Source organism: Notechis scutatus, chromosome 2, assembly GCF_049901735.1.
Source record: "Notechis scutatus isolate UNSWTSFEM ecotype Mainland chromosome 2, rNotScu1.2, whole genome shotgun sequence".
NCBI lineage: Eukaryota > Metazoa > Chordata > Lepidosauria > Squamata > Elapidae > Notechis > Notechis scutatus.
In genome coordinates this window covers 113,809,721-113,829,196 of record NC_142010.1, presented here as the reverse complement: position 1 = coordinate 113,829,196, position 19,476 = coordinate 113,809,721, and the positions used below count along the sequence as shown (strand labels likewise).

Below are 19,476 nucleotides of genomic sequence, written 5' to 3'. Positions count from 1 at the left end.
TGTAATTACTAGTATTTTTTCGTGGTGTTCTTGCAAGGAAAATGGTTTCTGAAATAACTTAAAAATCACATGTACACTTGCACAGTACTTTGGATATCATATGATGGTGTATAATTTTTCTTACTGCTATACGTAAGTGAAAAAATAATTTATGGTGCAGCCTTGAGGAACAGCTAAACACTTTCACGTCATGGTTCTGGAAGATGCCTCAAGGTGCAACTTTATCTGCCTTCATAACATAATCTCCCTGTTACATCATGAAATATATTCAAAATCTCCATGTAATTTACCATGTCTCCTTTGCTCAAGTATAGTTCCTGCTTTTTGGGAAGCACATTTAAAAAGTTATTTAAAGATAGAGCTGTGCAATTAAATGTAATAGTTGTTCTGAATTATTGCAATAAGAAATGGATCTCACCACCAGGGATTGCCCTGAGATGGTCTGATGGTCTAACATTTCTAGCTAACAGGTTGATGGAATCTGCAGCCTTCTAATATCTGAAATGCTGAAGCTGTATTTTTCTAATGCAGACAGTTCCCAAATCCTGTTTTAAAAATTCAGTCAATAATGTATGCACTATTAAAGAGTACAGCTACATATACAACCAGGACAGAGTCACTAGATTAAAGCTACCACAGTCTAGTGCAAAAGTTTCTGCAAAAGTTCCATGTTTCTCCAAGTAGAGCTAAGAAGGGCTCCTGAAGATCTGCTGCCTGTCAGTGTATAGGTAGTTGCTGAACTAGATAGACAAATAGCAGGACTTGAAATAATGCAGCTTTGTATACTTTTCTGTAACAGCCCAGTAAACCTCAGTCAAGCTCCAGGAAACTGAGAACCTTGCCATGACAAGGACTTTGTAGCCCCATAGTGCTTTTTTCAAGAGGCAACTGGACTTTCTTTGAAGACATTTCATTTCTCATCCAAGAAGCTTCTTCAGCTCTTGGATGAGAAGTGAAACGTTTTCAAAGAAAAACTGGGAAGTCCAATTGCCTCTTGAAAAAAGCACCTTTAAGACAACCACGACCTGGATGACTGAGAATCTCCATAGATGACTTTGCAGAAGGGAGGTTGAAAGGAGGTCATCAGAGAGTCACAGGACAGCCACCATTTCATAGTCAGGGCTCATCAGGGTCCCATTTCTGGAACTTTGCACTTTGATATGGCCCAAGGGTTAATCAATAAAGTAAACTTAATTATGTGTTATATCACCAAGCACATACCAGTGCGGGATGAGGAACAGCAACATAATTTGGAAGGATAAAAGAAAATTCATGGCAGGGCAAACATTATAGCATTATAGGAGGAGAACCATGTTACTCTATGCCAGCCCCAAATTGTGAGGAGTTTAGTAACATCTTTTCTAAATAACAAATTTTATTACAAGGCATATGTTTTTGTGAGTACAGGTCATTTCATCAAATGCAATGCAGTGGCTAGATGGATTTAAATTGGGATGTAATATTGATGTGCCTTTGAGTTAGCCTTGATTCCTAGGGACTGCCTGGACTAATCCCTGGAAGTCCCGCCCATCTCTTTGGTAAGATTTCAGAAGAGCCAGCTTCTGAATTAAGGCATCAAGCTTCTGAATTAAGGCATCGATCCAGAAAGTGTTGAGTTCTACTCCCTGCTTAGACACAAAGCCAAATGGATGGCCTTGGGTCATTCTCTCTCTCTCTCTTAATCCCAAGAAGGGGGCAATGGCAACCACTTGCCATCTTGCCAAAAAACCTCTTAAAGCATCACTAAAAAGTTGCACACAAACGCAAATTAGAATGGTTCACTTTGTGCTGACTGGAAGCTACTTAGAGCATGTGAATAACAACTGCTGTAAGGAGAAGTTAGAAAGAAGAGGGCTTGATACCTACACTGATGAAAAAATTGCCACTATTCTACAGTCCTGTAACCTCCAAATCTTCCTACAGTTGTCTCTGGCAATGGGCAAAGATATTCCCCGCACCCAAAAAAAGGTCTCATATCTCTATAAGGAGAGTGAAAGGATTTGAAATGACAATGGCATCAGGGGACTTTTCAAAAACTCTACTTGCAATCCCCATTCTTGATTATTCCAATACTTATTTATAATGTTATATTTAACATTGTTTTTCAATTATTAATAGTATATACATACATTTTTCAGAATGAGAAGATGCATCAAGGTGACAAAGTGTAAAGGACTAATGGCCCTTTGTTAAATACTTAGCACCTCCACTAGCTGGAATCCCCATGATCATGGCATCATGCACCCCCTCACCCTGCTGCCCAAGACCGTCTAGCTACTCTACACTGATGAAAGTGGGGGAGGCTATTACTGGGTATACATGGACTTGTTTTGTGTGAATCAGCCACAAGATGGCTCCCTGAGCTGAAGTATCAGGTATGCCCTGGTAGGGTATAAATGATCAAATGGGAAGAAATTGGAATCTAAGCCTAGCCCTGATTTATTTCTTCAAAGGGGTTTGGATGCAGGCCCACGAACCTCCTTTTCTATTGAGGTGGCGGTGCGGGGGATGCTTGGAAAAGACCAGTTTAAACCATTATGAACATAAGGCTGGAGCTTTATGCAGGGATTAGAAATGAGATACTTTCCTTCAAGCAGTAGGCTCTCAGCAATGTATTTTCTAAGGATAAGAAGAAAAATGTATATATTTAATTTCTGGTGTATGTTTTGGCCACCCTTCTTGAAAGGTCTTTACAATCCAGTGCTTCTAGAGAGTACAATCAAATGCACTGAACTGTGAATAAGATTTACCAAACTCAAGAGGTTCAAGTACAGGTAACCTATTAGCATCTGTTTTATATCCCACCTATCCAGCTCAATGGTCTCTATACTGACTGGCAGAGGCTGCTCAGGGGCTCAGACAAGACTGTTTTCCAGCTCAATCTTGAATCCATTGAGCTATGCTAGGCTGTGATATGCCCTTCTAGAATTAATATGTGCTTCCAGATTTTCCAATTTAGTTCTTCTATAAACAACCTTTATATATATTCCGAGTCAATGTTACATTGCTCTATACAACTTAAAAGTATCATTATCATTTGGACATCGTATTTTAAAACTAATTATATACATCTCCAAAGACAAATGAAATTCCATAATCTCCTACTGCTTCACCCCAATGTCCTAGTGAACAGCAGGTATGAGATAAAATGAAACCGTGACTCTACTGTTATTCAGGCACACACCTTTAGACATTAGAAACACAGGATGGGATTGAAAAGCAGAAAGCAAGGGATATCAATCTCTACACAATTGCTCTTTTTGCTGAAGCAGCCGATATTAACCAGTCTTTTTGTGAAGCTTCTAATGTTAACTAGCACTAAGGTCGGGAGTCATGTAGACTGCTAAACTGATGATTCACCAGTAAATGAACAGACACCACAAAATCACTTGTCACAATTAATAGCTGCATATTAAGAAGCAGAATGGATAAAGCAAAGAGATTTGTAATGCTTCAGTTACATTTGGGCCCACAGTCATCTGAGAAACTGAGTTACAATTGTTACGCATACAGAAAATACTGTATATAATGCTTTCCACTTTGCTTGTTTGCTCACTTTTTTCTCTATCTCAGTTGTTGCACATCTCATCAAACAGTTGGCTGGCTCAAACTCATTGGCTTGTACTGAAGAACAGAGTTCCATATCAAAAAAAATGAATGCCCTTCTATGCAAAATTGGTGCAACTCCCATTGCATTCTCAGTAACTGGTATGCACTGATCAGAAATATTCCTATATACAATTAACCAGCCCACAAGATACATGAAGCTTGATGCACCAAAAACTTTATTACCTCATTCCAGCATTCCATAATTTCTTATTTTCAATTGAGCTTCTTTTGGCTAATATGTTTAAATCTCCCTGTTACTAGAACACCAATCACTGAAAAGAGTTAAGTGATGGGCAAAGAGAGGAAAAGGAAGAGATGAAACAGATAACATGGACAAGGAGGTGCAGGGAGAAGGTCAGAAACATTGCTATTGCTTTGGGGACATGGCAAATGAGATAGTGATGGTTGCTTAACTACAGATGTTCTTGGAGACTGTCATCATAAAATCATACAACTGAGGAGCTGGAAGGGACTACAAAAATAATCTTATTAAATCTTCAATAATGTCCAGGAAAACCAATTTAACCATTCTCAAGAGATGGTTGTCCAGTCCTTTCTTTAAAAACTCCCAAGTTAGAGAACTTACAGGGCCAAGAGAAAGACTGTTCCATTGTTGTACAAATCTTACAATTAGGTCCCAAAGGTGCTTTTTTAAGAGGCAACTGGACTCTCTGGTTTTTCTTTGAAGATGTTTCACTTCTTATCCAATCAGCTTCTTCAGCTCTTTTTGGATGAGAAGTGAAACATCTCTAAAGAAAAACCAGAAAGTCCAGTTGCCTCTTGAAAAAGCACCTTTGGGACAACCATGACCTGGATGACTGAGAATCTCTGTAGACTCTTAAAATTAGGATTTTTTTCTTTATTTTAAAATACAGTATAGGTAGCTGAAACCTATACCCATTATTTCTAAATATGTTTAATCAATGTATTGACCATCTCAATTAGCAAAGCAAAAAAAATAAAATAGATTAAAAACAAAAACAAAAAACAATCCTGATCCAACAGTTAGAAAGAAATTAACTAAATATCTCCTACATACATTCCAGTCTGGTTACTGGGTGAGTCTTGGTCACCATGCTGGATTACCTTAATGAGGCCAGAAGGAATGTGAGTCTGGTGTTCTTACTTGATCTCTCAGTAACTTTTAATACTGTTGATTGTTTGTACCAGCTGTTTTTCAAGTCTATTTCTTTTGGACACACTTTCTTCATTAATATATCTGCCAAATAACTCCTCTGCATATTCTGTAATTTGTGTGCGAGTGCGTGCATGTGTAACAAGGTATAACAGAAACGCTCAGATTAGTGGGTGATAATTACCTCATATTACTCCTCTAGGATATACTGAAGATTGCTCTGTACAGGTAAGAGTGGGCAAATTATTGTTAAAGTATCTTATCCAATTTGTATGATTTTAAATCTGATCTCTAGTAAGAAATACTTAGTGCTACCCAGAATGTAGTTGGAAAGGAACTACTACTTTTTGCCTTCATTCAATCACTTACCTGGAACGTATTCTTTCTTCTACAACTATGTGTATCTGTGAGTGGGTCTTTTTTCATGAGAAGACATAAAATCAGTACTGCTTGAAGACTCAATGTTTAACACTGAAGACAGGCATTTTATCAGAATGTATCATAATTCTATCAAAATTAAGATGAACCTTTCTTTCCTTAATTATTGTATCCTATGGCAAGCATATTTGTCCTAAATATCTTAGCTTTTTACTCTTTGAAATGCTTCAATTACATTATTCTTTGGGTGACAAAGTATGCCGCCAAATCCCTGGTTAACCTTCAATGACCCTTTCAATATTAATTTTCAAGAATGACCATTGAAATAATGACCAATAATTACATGAGTCATTAAAACATCTCATTTCTATGTCCAGCCCTGTTCTAGGCAGCACTGCGGTTTTAGAAAGATGTGATAACTTGCTGATGTTCCTTTTCAACTCCAATAAGCTCAACCGTTAAGCGGGAGGACAAATGTAGGAAAATACTTTGGGGCAGAGTGCTAATACGTGCATCATATAACCACATGAATCATGAGCTTCCTTGAAATTTAGCAGGGCAAAAGGTAAAGGTAAGGTCTTGTCCAGATGTGTATAGAAGGAACCAGATGTCCTTTATAAGGATAAACAGAATATCATAATAGTCGAAAAGGACTGCCCTAACCTTAAGCCAGTCCTACTAGAGGCCATTGTTAAAGCAATTTACTACCCCATTAAATATTCTTGTTTCAAAATGATAGAGCTAGCTAGCTAGCTAGCTAGCTAGATAGATAGACAGACAGACAGACAGACAGACGACAGACAGACAGATAGGGGGGATGTGAGAGAGAGAGAGAGAAAGAGAGAGGGGGGGAGAGAGAGAGAGAAATACAGATAGACAAAAGTTAATTTTTTCCAATAACTTTCAGCTCTCTCTGTAGAAAGGAAAGCTATATAAAGTAATGACAGAAAAAGGGACATATATTCCTCAGCAATGAAACTTCAATGAAAGTCGATGAGCTTGGGGAGCAGGAGAGGGAAAGAGGATATTTAATTTCATATTGAAAATGTTAATCTTTGCTAGCTGGGTTGCTTTAGATTGGGTCCCAATGGGAATCGGGCAGATCTTCAGTGAGAGAGAAATGGTTCATAACAAATGCTGACACGGCTTTTATCCTGAATTTCTGGTTATATTCCAAAGTAGTGGGACTTTTAAAAGAGAAAGACTACCCATGTGCTCAAAGGCATGAAGAATCATTACTTATTGTTATGTAACTAGCATAACATTGCTTTGAGCAATATTATACTGTTCCATCAAGATCCTTGGCATTAAAAATATCCAACAATCTAAAGAGGCCCTGCTTCTCCCAGCATGTTCCTCCTCCTCCTATGTGGAAGTAGCCCTGTCTCTCAAAGATTCGGCATGGTCCTTTCAAAGCACCATCTAAAGCACATCAGGATAGGAGAAATATCTTCTCTGCAGGTACACATATGCTTCAAAAGACATGACCATTATGATCCACCAGGCAGAAAGCTCTGAGAGCAAATCTGTTAAATACTCCATCAATATTTCATCATATATGTAATTTCAAACAGCCTGCCCTTCCATAATATCTGCCTGAGGCAAGCAACCATTTTAGAATTTCAGCCAGCAGGGTGCTGGATTAGCAGCAGGGAGAATTAAGTTCAATTTACTTTCAGTCATGGAAGCTTACAGACTGACTTTGGACCACTCACATTCTCTTAGGCCAGGGGTGTCAAACTCAAGGCCCATGGGCCATATCCAGCCCATGGGATGCTTAAATGTGGCCCGTGGAGCTAGTCTGGAAATTGCAAAGGACCGGCTCATGGTGCCTCTGGCAGCCAAAATGGGGCATAGGGGCGCTACTCAACAGCCCTCCATGCCCTGTTTTGGTCGGCAGGGTGCTGTAGGAGGCCATCCAGGCAAAAAATGGGCGGGGAGACCTCCCATGGCCCTCCTGCACCCCATTTTGGCTGGCAGGGTGCTGCAGGAGGCGTCCGTCCCGTCTCGCCCCCCCAGGCCAGCTCACGGAGGAAAACTAAAATGCTCATCTGGCCCTCAAAGAAATCCAGTTTGACCCCCCCTGTCTTAGGCCAATTTACCTCATGCGGTTATATAGGGGAAATATTTAAAAGGGTAGTGGTTCCACATTGTCTTGAGTTCCTAGAGGAAAATGAGGGATAAATCTAATGAATGAATAAATATTTGGAATGTTGGGGATGTCTACTGGGTCCTAAAATGGCTGCCACAGTGAGGCGTAGCCCATCACTAAAATCATATGGACCACCCTAAAAAAGCCTCTATTTGTCCCTCTGGCCTTACAGGATCTTCTCTACCACCTCCAAGCTCACATTCCTAAGACTTTCTTTTTTCTTTTAAATTAAAGTTAGGTAGGGGAAGGAGCTAAATGGCACTGAGGGAAATGTCTGCATTTTATTTTTGCTGTATTATATTTGTTGATTTAATTGGTTCTGCAAAATGCTTTAATTGCTGGTTTTATTGTAGGCCACCCAGAATGGCTTTGTGTGAGATGGGTGGCCATAGGAATTGGACAAATAAAAATAAATAAATAAACATGTCTAAATCTACCATTGTATTGAAAAATACATTGTCTATGATACAACTCTGCTTAGATTATTATTATTTTTTTGCACAAAACAAAGGTAGAATGAATGAGTGTGAACTCCAGAATAATTATTCTTATGTGTCTTTGCTTTAATAATGGAGCAGGGAGAATTGCTTCTAGTCCTTCAAATGTATATATGGAGAAAAGAAAAATAGTTCCAAACAGAAACAATCTGAAGCAGAAGAAAGCAAAAAAAAAAAAAAGCCTCTAACTTCTGGAGAAAGCCACTTAAGCCACATGGTCTAATGACAACTCTGAAAGCTTCAGTACTTTTTCCCTTGCTCCAAATTCCCTCCTGACTTCATTTTCCAATGTTGCTCGTGTATCTAGACAGCACCATACTCTCTATCCTATCCAACTGGCTGCTCATAGAATTTTTCAACTATGGCTAGCAAATGGCACATGCTTTTCCACTGCAAGTTAAAATTTCTCTGCAGTGTAAACTAAGGGGTCAGCTCATGGAAGATTTTGTCCAGACTGGCCTCTGAAAGGCATGTTCGGAAGGGAGTTTCAACACATCTGAATAGGCCCCCAAAGCCTGGCATGAACAAAGCACTGCAGATGTTACTAGACTCTGCTAAATTGGCCAAGCAAAAGCCTAGGAGGGAAGCCTCGGCTAGGTTTCAATTCAGCAAGCTTCGCACATGTTCAGAATTACATGCTGTCTTCTTTGCACGCGACTCTCAGAATGTGCTGGTGAGAAAAGGGGCAATGCAGCCTAGATAGCAGAAAGGAATCACAAAATAATGCTCTACGTTCCCCAGAGTTCCCCCATGGGTAATGCAGGATTGTTAAACTGGATTCTCATAGTTACCATGATGTAATAACCGAGCCTCTGGGGGTAATGTGAGACTGAATTGATAGTTCTGTTGCACATATTTGATTTGTATCCAATAGTTGGCCCTGAAATACAGAATCATCTCTGAATGACTACCAATTAATTGAGTTTGGGCTCAGCAGAAGTAGATGCTTTCCCAAATTCTGATCAGTGTTTGCCTTGCTAAACAAACATTTTTTTTCTTTTAAAAGGGATGTTAAAATGCACTTTTATTTGTTGGTGGATATTCTGACCAAGCCAACTGTAACGGTATGTGAGAATGACCTTGGGAGGCAGGAGGAAGAGATATAGGATAGACAATCATCATGTCAAAGGTAACTGAGCTCACTGAAGGAAAGGGTGTGTGTTTCAGAATGACCCCTCCCTACTTTTCTGGAGAGTAACAAGAGAAATAATTTACAGTCTTGCAAGATTCTGTTCATTTAACCATATCATACAGTCAGTACTCATAGATGTGCTTCTTGTCTGACTACCTCAAAGAGCTAATGCCAACAGATGAAGATGTGGTGTGTGTGTGAGAGAGAGAGGGGGGGGAGAAGGAGGAGGAGGAGCAGAGGGACGGAGAGGGAGAGGGAGGGGAGGAAGAGGGAGACAGAGAGGGAGACAGAGACAGAGATCATTATCTGTGCTAGTGTTTCTCAACCTTGGTGACTTTAAGCTGTGTGGACTTCAACTCTCAGCCGGCTGGGGATTCTAGGTTTTGAAAGCCGCACATCTTAAAATTAGCAACTTTGAAAAACATTGCTCTAGAATGAGACAGATGGAGTTAGTCAGGGGTGGGGGTAGGGTGTAGAACTCCATCTCTTGAAAAACAGGGAAGAGACAAGAATATGGTTGCCCTTGACCTGGTGTCCATCTGAAGACTTGAATTTAAACTTTGCAGAACAGTCAACTCTGTAATTTGGGACTGACAGTTCATCACATTAGGATCATCTTTTTCAAAAGTAGTAAGAATAAATTCCTTCTTCACAAACTTATAAACAAAAGTAAGATGCATTTAGGGACGGGTTTATTCTTCCACTTTTGACAATAAGCTGTATGGGACTTCAGTTATTACACAAGTGTCAAATTCACATTTTGTTCCTGTAAGAATTTAACAAAATTTGAATTACACACTAATGCAAGAAGAATCACAAGTCTTAAAATTGGACTTGACCATACTGTGATTTATGGCAATATTCAGAATCCTTAGGAAGAGTAGGGAAATATGGAAAGTAAGGTCAGATTATCTGCTGTCACTAACAGCCCTTGGGCAGCTAAGAAGACTGTCCTGGGTTCAAAATCCACATTTACCTAACAGGAAATCTGAAACCTTCTTTGTTTAACTGAGTCCTATAGCAAAACTCTGAGAAGCAGGCTTGAGATCCCCAAGAAGATCCTCAAGCAGCTCTCAGAGTTCACCACTGCTACCAACAAAACTGCTGGACCATCTTCTTTGATACTCCCCTGATGAAACCTGCATGACTATAATTATCTATATAAACCTCAAAGTTAAATTATGATTATTCCTTGACCTTGATATAGTCACCTTCTTAGCAAATCCTGTCCAAAGTTCATTGTAACTAGTAAAAATAATAGAGGTTGAATTGCCTGCCAAGGGCTTCCTCAAATCGGCAGCCAATGAAGATTTTTGTATCATACATCAGTCTTCTCCAACCTGGTAGCCTCCAGGTTGTGGAGACAGCAAGTCCCAGAAACCCAGCTGTATTTCTGCCAGGCTGGCTATAGCTTCAATACTTCTGGACAGCATCAAGTTAGAGAAAGCTTCCAGATGTTGGAGAACTGGAATAATGGAGCTGGCTACATTACTACTAGACCTTATATACTACAATGGATTAAAAGTTTGAGCAGAGACTTCTTCACACCCAGACCTACACATGAGTCCATGTGGCTGTAAGCAAGTCTCACTTGACTTAATCTTTCTCCCTAAAGGAAAGATGCACAACTCTAGGGGTGGCTATGGGTCAAAACGATCTGTTCGAAGACAAGCTTTTGACCTTTTAAAAAGTGACAAAATATTTATTTTATACGAAACCAACATTTTGTTTCAATTAAAACAATTTACAGCTAATACATCCCAATGTATTTTATAATTCTTTTTTTTTCTGCCACATGAAGCATGACTGGGATTGAGGGGATTGGGGACACCATCTCAAGACTCCTTGCAACCACGCCTCCTATATGTGTGTGCACTGCTTTGAACTCTATAGATTAAATTAAAGAAAGGTTAGCTGCTCCTGCTGATTATGATGATGATGAAGAAGAATATCGGGAGGATTTTACAAGAACCCATGATCCCTCTAAAAAAATTGCTTCCACCAACATGATGAGCTTTTTTTTTTTGCTGCTGACTTCCTAACCTGAAAAAATGTGGCCATTGTGGTTTATTTCTTAAACCCTTCAGTCCACTTCAGGAAATTCCAGTTAATTATACACAAAAGGGTGTGTGTGGGCGTAGGGGCAGAAGTCTAAGAGACTCGAGGCATTCTTCATGAATAGGAAGGTGAAAAGAGAGAGAGCATCCAAGCCCTCTATGTGTCAAGGAAATTTAACCCTCTTTGGCTGAAGGCCAGGAACTTTTCATGTGGATTGGAAACCTCAGCCAGGAGATTCTCGGGTGCTAGAAAGAACCTTTAATTTAAACCATGTGCCTCTGGAAGAAAGGGGGAAAAAAAACATTTCATGAAAGGCAAAAACTTGGTCGCATTCCCTCAAAACAAAAGGGCAATCACGCACATTTTGACTAAAATATCCCCTTTTTGGAATGCAGCCTTCATGCTTTAAACAAACTCGCTGAAACCTCATCCATTTGGACAATCGGCATGAAACTGAGACTACCCATATTTCTGGAGCCGGAGCAAATGCTTGAGGAGGATGCCAGCTATGTCCGCCCAAAGTTGCAGAGGCCTTACAGTATGGAAAGCAGCACACAGGCTGGCAGGGAACAAAGGAAAGTGGGGTTTGTGGCTGTCAGCCTTCACAGTGGCCTTCCTGGGTTGCTGCTGTCTGCAAAAGTTAACACTGTGAGTGCCATGGGAAGCAAGGAGGCCCACGGAAGATGGCAAGGAATGCCATTCAGACTGCCCATTTGCTGACTGCAAGGGGCACAGTGGGGACAGAGAGGTGTTGGGGCATCTGTTGCTGCTGTCACACCTTTGTCTACAATCCTTATTCACTTCTTCTTCTAGACTGGGATAATAGAGAATGGTTGCCCAGGGATGATGCTCCCTACATACAAAGTCCTGGAGATTTAAGAATACACAAGGTAGTCTCTGAATATATATATAAAAAGGATTACTCTGTGAGGGGTCCTGGGTGCTCTCTGAGCTTGGTTATTTTCTTGAAGACATTTCATTACCCAAACTAAGGAACATCACCAGTACTATACAGTACAGTAATGAAACGTCTGCAAGAAAACAACCAAGCTCAGAGAGCACCAAGGGCCCCACCCCCATTTCAAATATTCTCTTTTATTGGCATCATTCTGTATCTTAATGAGATTGGCCCCATGTGATTTCCTGCAGAAAATTCAAGGTTAACTCTAGGGCCTAGGACATCAGAAACAAGATCTCTGGCCTGTCCTTTACAGCATAACTGTATGCTGTAACATACAGCATCCTCTGACTCAGGGGTGGGATTCTACCAGTTCGCACCTATTCGCTAGAACCGGTTGTTAACATTCTAAGCAGTTCGGAGAACCGGTTGTTAGAAGAAATTACTGGCCTAATCCTGTAAGGAAGGCAGGAAGGAAACATTCTGGTGTTGCTTACAGAAACTGCCTCTCTGTTAACCCTTATTACATTCTTGGCAGGACTAGACTTCCTGTCTCAGGAACGTCTCTGGAGTTTTTTCCCTTCCTTTGCTGGTACTTTGCTTGTGTGGAGTGACCATTCAAAGTTACAATGGCACTGAAAAAAGTGACTTATGACCATTTTTCACACTTACGACTGTTGCAGCATCCCCACAGTCATGAGAGGCCAGGCGAGGAGATGCGTGCTTCGATGTGAGTGATATTGAGTTGGCCACGCCCAGCTAATAACATGACCACCAAGCCACGTCCATCAACTAAGCCACGCCCACAGAACCAGTTGTTAAAATTTTTGAATCCCACCCCTGCTCTGACCGGCAGCAAGTTTGGGGGAATCTCCCTTCCATTGCTACTTGGAATCACATCTGGAGCTTTATGTTGGTAAATCAAGTCCTCAGTTAACAAATAATGTCTTTTCCCAAGTAAACATCATCGAGCACAAATCATTGGAAAACCCTCTACCATAACCAAAAGGAGACGTAATCATGAATTGCAACTGATTAGATCAGTGGCCCCTAACCTCCATGGAACTGCTCCAGGGACTGGCTCCATGGAGAGAGGTTTTTCTGTGGACCCAAGGGGGCCGCCTGCATCCCGCGGATGGGTCATCACTTGTTTGCACGGTCTGGTTGCTGGTATGCGTCCAAGGAACAGGCATTGGGGACCCCTGGATTAGATGAATGAGGTCTTTTTAAAATCCTCTCCTAGGAGGCCTGCCCACCCACTGTGCCAGGGATAAAAAAATATAAGATCCACCAGGACTCCTGCTTTGTTCCCCACTCTGAGTAGTGAGGCCAAAACTCTAGTCTTTTTCCCCACTCCATTTGGAGGGCTTGGACATTTTAAGAGGTAAAACTGCTCAAGTGCTGTTTGAAGCACTCCCTTCATTCCTTGTCAGAATGGGTCTGGTCCATCCACTTCTGGAAGTCAGCTCTAAACATAGCTCACAAAGTCTGCCCCTCAGCTAACAAACATGGGCTCCTGCCTGATCCTTTTGCTCTTTTGCCCTTCTTAAGAGGAGGACCAGGGGAGACCAGATAGCCAATATCTGAGGGGCTGCCATAGAGAGGAAGGGGTTAAGCTATTTTCTAAAGCGCCTGTAGGTCAGACAAGGAATAATGGATGGAAACTGAGTAACCTGGAAATAAGGAGAAACTTTCTGACTGAACAATCAACCAATGGAACACCTTGCCCTCGGAAGTTGTGGGAGCGCCATCACTTGAGACTTTCAAGAAGAGATTGGACTGCCATTTGTCAGAAATGGTGTAGGGTCTCCCACTTGGGCGGGGGATTGGACTAGATGACCTACAAGATCCCTTCCACCTATGATTATCTGTTATCTGTTATGCAAGTGGGGCTAAACTGGACCTCCAGACCTTCTGACTCTCTCTGTCTCCTAATACTTCTGCCTCTACAGTTTGCCAAGGTGGTTGTTTTTTTTTCATAGATATGTCATATGTGGATCATTACAGGAGGAACAGAACACGTGCCGTACATAAAAACAGCCTCTTTTCATATGCAGGTTAAAAAAATACTTCTGGAGAAGAATATGAATATAGCATAGAAGAAAACTGATCTGGTGCAAAGTTAAAGCTCTCTTAATTTCCCTAACAATGCCCCTATCTTCCATCTCCCACCTCCCCATCAGCATCTCCTGAGCCTTTTGCATCAAAGGGAGAGGAGAATGACTCTGAGGCCACTTGTGCAGGAGCCCCTGAAAATTCCAACTTTGCACACCAGAAATAACATAACACAGCAACTCTTGGCTGGGATTTATAAAACACTCCATAAATCTCCAATGAGATTATTTATAGTGCCTTTAATGTCTTTCAGAAGCTGAAAGAAAGTACTCCAAATGCCGGGGAAATGTTCGCTGACATCTATCATGTAATTCTGAATGGGGCAAAATAAATAATAGGCCTCTGTCGCATTTTCGTTCTTTGTATGTATGGCATAATCAGCATGTATGATGATTGCCGTGCTGAGAGTTTTCAGCCAGGGCCGCCATTGGTTGCACTATGGGAATTGCAGTTCCTAACACATCTGAAGGGGCCCTGGGAGAGAAAGGTTGCCAGAATAAAGCTAGAAACATTAAAAAGTAGACCTAAGCAACTGAAACTCTATAAAATTTGCGCTAGGCACAATATTATGCTAAAGCTTTCTACATTTGTTCTGTTTAACTACATGTAATAACTAAGAAATATGAACACGATAATCTATTTCTCAGCTGTTGTCAGCAGAAAATTGCTTTTTGTTAGAGAATTAATTTCTGACTTACCCAGCTAAAACTATAAAAAAATCCAGACGATTCCACGTGTCTCCCAGGTAGCACTTCTTCCCAAAGATCCCCAAGGCAATCATCTTGATTATCATTTCCACCGCAAAGAAGGCAAAGATAAAATCATCAAAACTCTGGAAGATAAAGAAGCAGGATTCTTGACAAAAATCCGAGCTGGTGACAGTTCATTTTTCAAGAAATCTGACCCAATCTGTTCTAAGGCCATCTTCCATCACAATGTTATATGCTCCTAAAGACAACTCTTGCCATATTTCTAAGTGTAAAAGAATGATGGGTAAGGAAATTATTTCATTCCCCAGAAGTGGGCTGAAAGTGCACTGCTATATGAATTGGATGTTTCCTCATCTCCAGTGCCAAAGTGAGTGCAGAAAGCCTGTTCAAGTTGGCTATGAGTCTCCAGCAACAACCAGATTTATTTAGGTAAGAAGCCAAGATCTGAACAACCTAGACTATGAATTACCCTCAAATGACAGATTGTTTGCCCCAGTTTGGGTCAAAAACAACTCCCCTGTATTTTGACAGTGGGAATTGGTGGTTTTGCTTCCTCTTTAGATCCAAATTTCAGTTCCCAGTGGATCTCCCACACTGAATAATGTTTGGATTTGAGGCAAATTCCCCATCCCAAATAAATGTTTGGCTCTAAGTATTTTAATTCCTGCTAGTTTCTGCAGTAAATTTAGCATTTACTGCTTTCCTTGGATATATGTCATGAAAACTATGCATGTGGATAGCTCAAGAATGATAGGTAAGAAATCCATCTTGATGTTTTACCCATATGGCAAACAGACCAGAGAGAGAATTGCATCTAACAGAACTTCCCTACATCCATGGAATGTAGGATACAGGATGTAAGGTCTTAAATCAGGTGAAAACATTTGCCATGAGAGCTATTCTCACTCAGACTTGCATATCATGTTCCTTATTTCTTTATTTGGGAAAATTTATATGACCTACAAACTCATTTTATTTGGGAAAATGTATATGACCTACCACTTTCAGTGACTCCGGGTAGCTTACAAACATAAAACCCAATATTAAAAAAAAAACAATAATAAGCAATAATCCCCACCCCTACCCCTGATGAGAACAATCAGTCAATCAAATAAGCCACTTGTTGAGCTCCATCCAAATCCAGGTTCTCTGCAGTAAACCTACATGGACTTGCAAAAGAGTGTCAAAGTGCAGGCCAATTTTATCTCCTCAGGGATAGGGAGGGAGCCACCATGGACAAGGCCTTACTTCTTCATCCTGCTAGGTCAGAGCTCTCCAAATATGGCAACTTTGAGACTTGTGGACTTCAACGCCCAGAATTCCTCAGCCAGCCATGCTGAGGGAACCTGTAGCATTTCCTGCCTCCCTGCTCTGGTGGGACAGATAGATGTGGACCAGGAAAAACAGTCCTTCAAATAAGCTGGTCCCAAGCCATGTAGGACTTTGAAGGTGACAAACAGCACCTTGAATTGGACCCAGAAACAAATTGACAGCCAATGCAGCTCCAGAAGGAGACATGACACATATGCACATTTAGGCCTGCACAAAACCATGCAGGCCACTGCATTTTGGACCAATTGAAGCTTCTGGATACTTTTCAAGGGCAACCCCATATAGAGTCATAGTTGGTCCTTTAAACAAAAGAAAAAGAAAGCTTGAGATGTTAGAGATTGAACCTGAAGCCTGATGCAGTCAAAACATGAGCTTCTTTCTCCATTGAGCTAAAGCCCCTCTTTCTTTTATTACACTTTGACAAACTGGCATAAAGATAAAACAAATTTTACCTGGAGGATCTTGCAGCGTGGAGAGTCACAGCCCATGTCTTCACAAGGGTGGAACATGCCCAAAGTGACACAGTTCAGGAGAATTACCAGCATACTGATTCTTTCAAACCAGGTGCAAAAGAGGTCAGTCAAGGAAAAGACCAAGTTTAGAAAATGAAACACATATTCTAAGGGAAAGACATGGAGGCAATTTTATGCATATTTAGTTAAGGCACTATAGAAAAGAGTAGCCAAAACATGTTCTGTGTGAATTTGAGTGCCAGTGTCTTCCTGTAACAGTAACAGTCCTACTTCTTTGTAATTTTTCTTCTCCAGAAAGAAAATCATGTATCTTGCTCCTACCAACCAGACACACCGATATGCACCCCAGTTCGTATTGCAGTTTTGTAAAACACACATTTTACCTGCTTCCTATCTTTGGCCAGCATATCCTGGGGAAGATATGAGGGTTAAATGAAAAATAATGCCTCCACCTCTATAACTTTACATTTGGAATATTTTAATACATGCATTAAGAAAATAATCTTTGAAATGAGAGCTCTTTACTACTTGTATTTACTTCTCCATATAATGCCACCGTTTATTGCACTTCTGCAATAAATTGACAATTGGCAGGTTAAATAATGCTATCATAAAAGAACCCCATACTTTGTCTCTTCAACTATGTCAAGACAAACCTTTCCACCTCTTCTTCTGAGTCAAACACAAATGTATTTCTTCAATTTTGGGGAAAAGGTGGAAGCACCAAGTTGGGTCTATAGAGTAGATGAAGTTAAAAGGTAACAATCAACTTCAGGTTAGTTTCTTGGGTAGCTCATGACATATGAGGCCAAGTAAGGTGATGTTGTATCAAAATTTCCTTCTTGCACTTCCAAACTGCTTAAACACTGTTTAAAACTTTTGGGTGTTGCAATTAGTGCTCTGAGTTGATAGTAGTGCCAGGTTTAAGAAAATCTATTTGACTAATGGATTTTCCGCAACTCCCAAACCAAGAGTTTTCTTGCAAAGGTCTATATGTTAATCCCGCCCCCCAAAGGTTTCAAGATAATATTCATGGACTGACACTTCATCTGTGGTTAATAATGATGAGCCTATTTCACTGTCTATTGTGATCTGTGGAAGAAATGTCTCACCTTCATTTCTGTAGTGTGACAACTATTACTGCAAAATGTCAACCCTTAAAAGTTTTATGTGAAATAAAAAACTTTTTTTATTTTTCTCTACCCTCAGCATTCAAGAACCCTTCTTGCCCAGACCTTCTGATATTGAACAATAATAATGAAGATCATTAATGTGATCAATAAAGTGATCCCACACATTCTTGTGAAAAGCAAAGCTTGACAGCAATTTCACTTTGAGTGATCAGCTGATTGTCTTCAATTAGTTCATCCACCTATCTCATATGAAAATCATTAGTTGCTGTCACAGGTCACCTATTTTGTCCTTGATCATAGAAAATCAGGTCTTCCTGGTTTACCATTTTGACATTTTTTTTGGTCCAGTGATCCATAATATATCAACATAGTCATCACCATAAACATCCTGCACTGAGTGGTACTTTTCAGTTGGAAGCAGACTTTCAATAGTCAAAAATGGAACCATGGCACACCAGTATTCACTGAGTGCTTTGCATCTGAGGGCAGGACAAGAAGCAATGGATGGAAACTGATCAAGGAGAGAAGCAACCTAGAACTAAGCAGAAATTTCCTGACAGTTAGAACAATTAATCAGTGGAACGACTTGCCTCCAGAAGTTGTGAATGCTCCAACATTGGAAGTTTTAAAGAAGAGATTGGATAACCATTTGTTTGAAATGCTATAGGGATTCCTGCCTAAGCAGGGGGTTGGATTAGAAGACCTCCAAGGTCCCTTTCAATTCTGTAATTCTATTCTCTTTCATGAACAATAACATGAATGTGTTCTCACAGCAACTTCCTGAAGCAAAATAACAGATACAGAGGAACCACTTTTGTGTAGTGGTTAAAGCATTAGGCTAGATACCAGGAGATTGTGAATTCTAGTCCCGCTTTGGCCAGCTGGGTGACCTTGGGCCAGGCACTTTTTCTCAATCCCAAGAAGAAGGCAATGGCAAACTCCTGAAAAATCTTGCCAAGAAAACTTCAGGGAACGCCAAGGCAGTCTCCAAGTATCAGACAATACTGAATGAAGGAATTGAAAAAATAAAAGGACATGGCAAGGCTTCTGGTGTAATACCACACCTGTTGGTTACTTATATTATTGGAGATATTAACTTTCATTCAACCCTTGTAAATTTGTACCAAAGGACCCTCACTCGGTGAACAGGTGGGAGAACAACAAAATGTGCATGGATGTCATTATATTCCAGAAATAATTAACAAAATATTCCAGAAATAAATTCTATGAAGGTTTGTTGCAAAAAATAAAAATAAAAAATACTTGTATGAAGGTGGTAAGTGTTCTTTTGTAGCAACTTTATGGGGCTGATTCAGAAAATTACAATAGTACTGTATAAAGAGAAATGATTAGATATTCCTACAATCAATAAAGAAGAATATTTGTAGCTCAGGGCTGAAATGAAGGAGCCTTGGTAATCTCTGACCTTGGTTATTGTTGTTGTTTTGGTCAACTAGCACTGGGTAATCATTACCCATTCCCAAGTCATTTATTGGGTAACACTTGTCAACCAATACCCAATACATTGAGTAATACTTGTAAAAGACAGAAAACAACCAAGTTCAGAGAACACCAAGGACCCCTTATTTCTGCAGTGCCAAGCTGGGATCTCTCTATGGTTGCTAGAATAAACAGGAAAATGGTGGAAGATTTGATCATCAAGCATCCCATATGGGAGACACTGAGCAGAAGATATGGCTTGCAGTGGAACAGCCTATATCCTAAAATCTTATTCACTCTGTTCTTTAGAGGCAAACTACAGGGCTTAATTGATCTTTGACTTTAGCTGTCATGTACCAAGACCTTAATTCACTTTCTCCATCAGTCAACTAAGGAGCAGGGGGAGCAATCAGG

At 40.4% G+C, this 19,476-nt stretch overlaps 1 protein-coding gene across 9 annotated transcripts in view; it reads right to left on the bottom strand.

Annotated features, from left to right (window-relative positions):
* The window catches only part of LOC113411908 (voltage-dependent T-type calcium channel subunit alpha-1G), a 227,083-nt gene extending 210,508 nt beyond the window's left edge, over positions 1 to 16,575 (bottom strand). For all 9 annotated transcript variants that reach the window (XM_087955877.1, XM_087955876.1, XM_087955880.1 and 6 more), the window contains exons 1-2: positions 16,469 to 16,575; positions 14,673 to 14,806 (exon numbers count right to left, since the gene is read on the bottom strand). In XM_087955877.1, the coding sequence (XP_087812003.1) occupies positions 14,673 to 14,806; positions 16,469 to 16,561 (227 nt within the window). In that variant the 5' untranslated portion in view covers positions 16,562 to 16,575. The remainder of the gene's footprint in view (positions 1 to 14,672; positions 14,807 to 16,468) is intronic.
* Between the last annotated feature and the right edge of the window lie 2,901 nt (positions 16,576 to 19,476).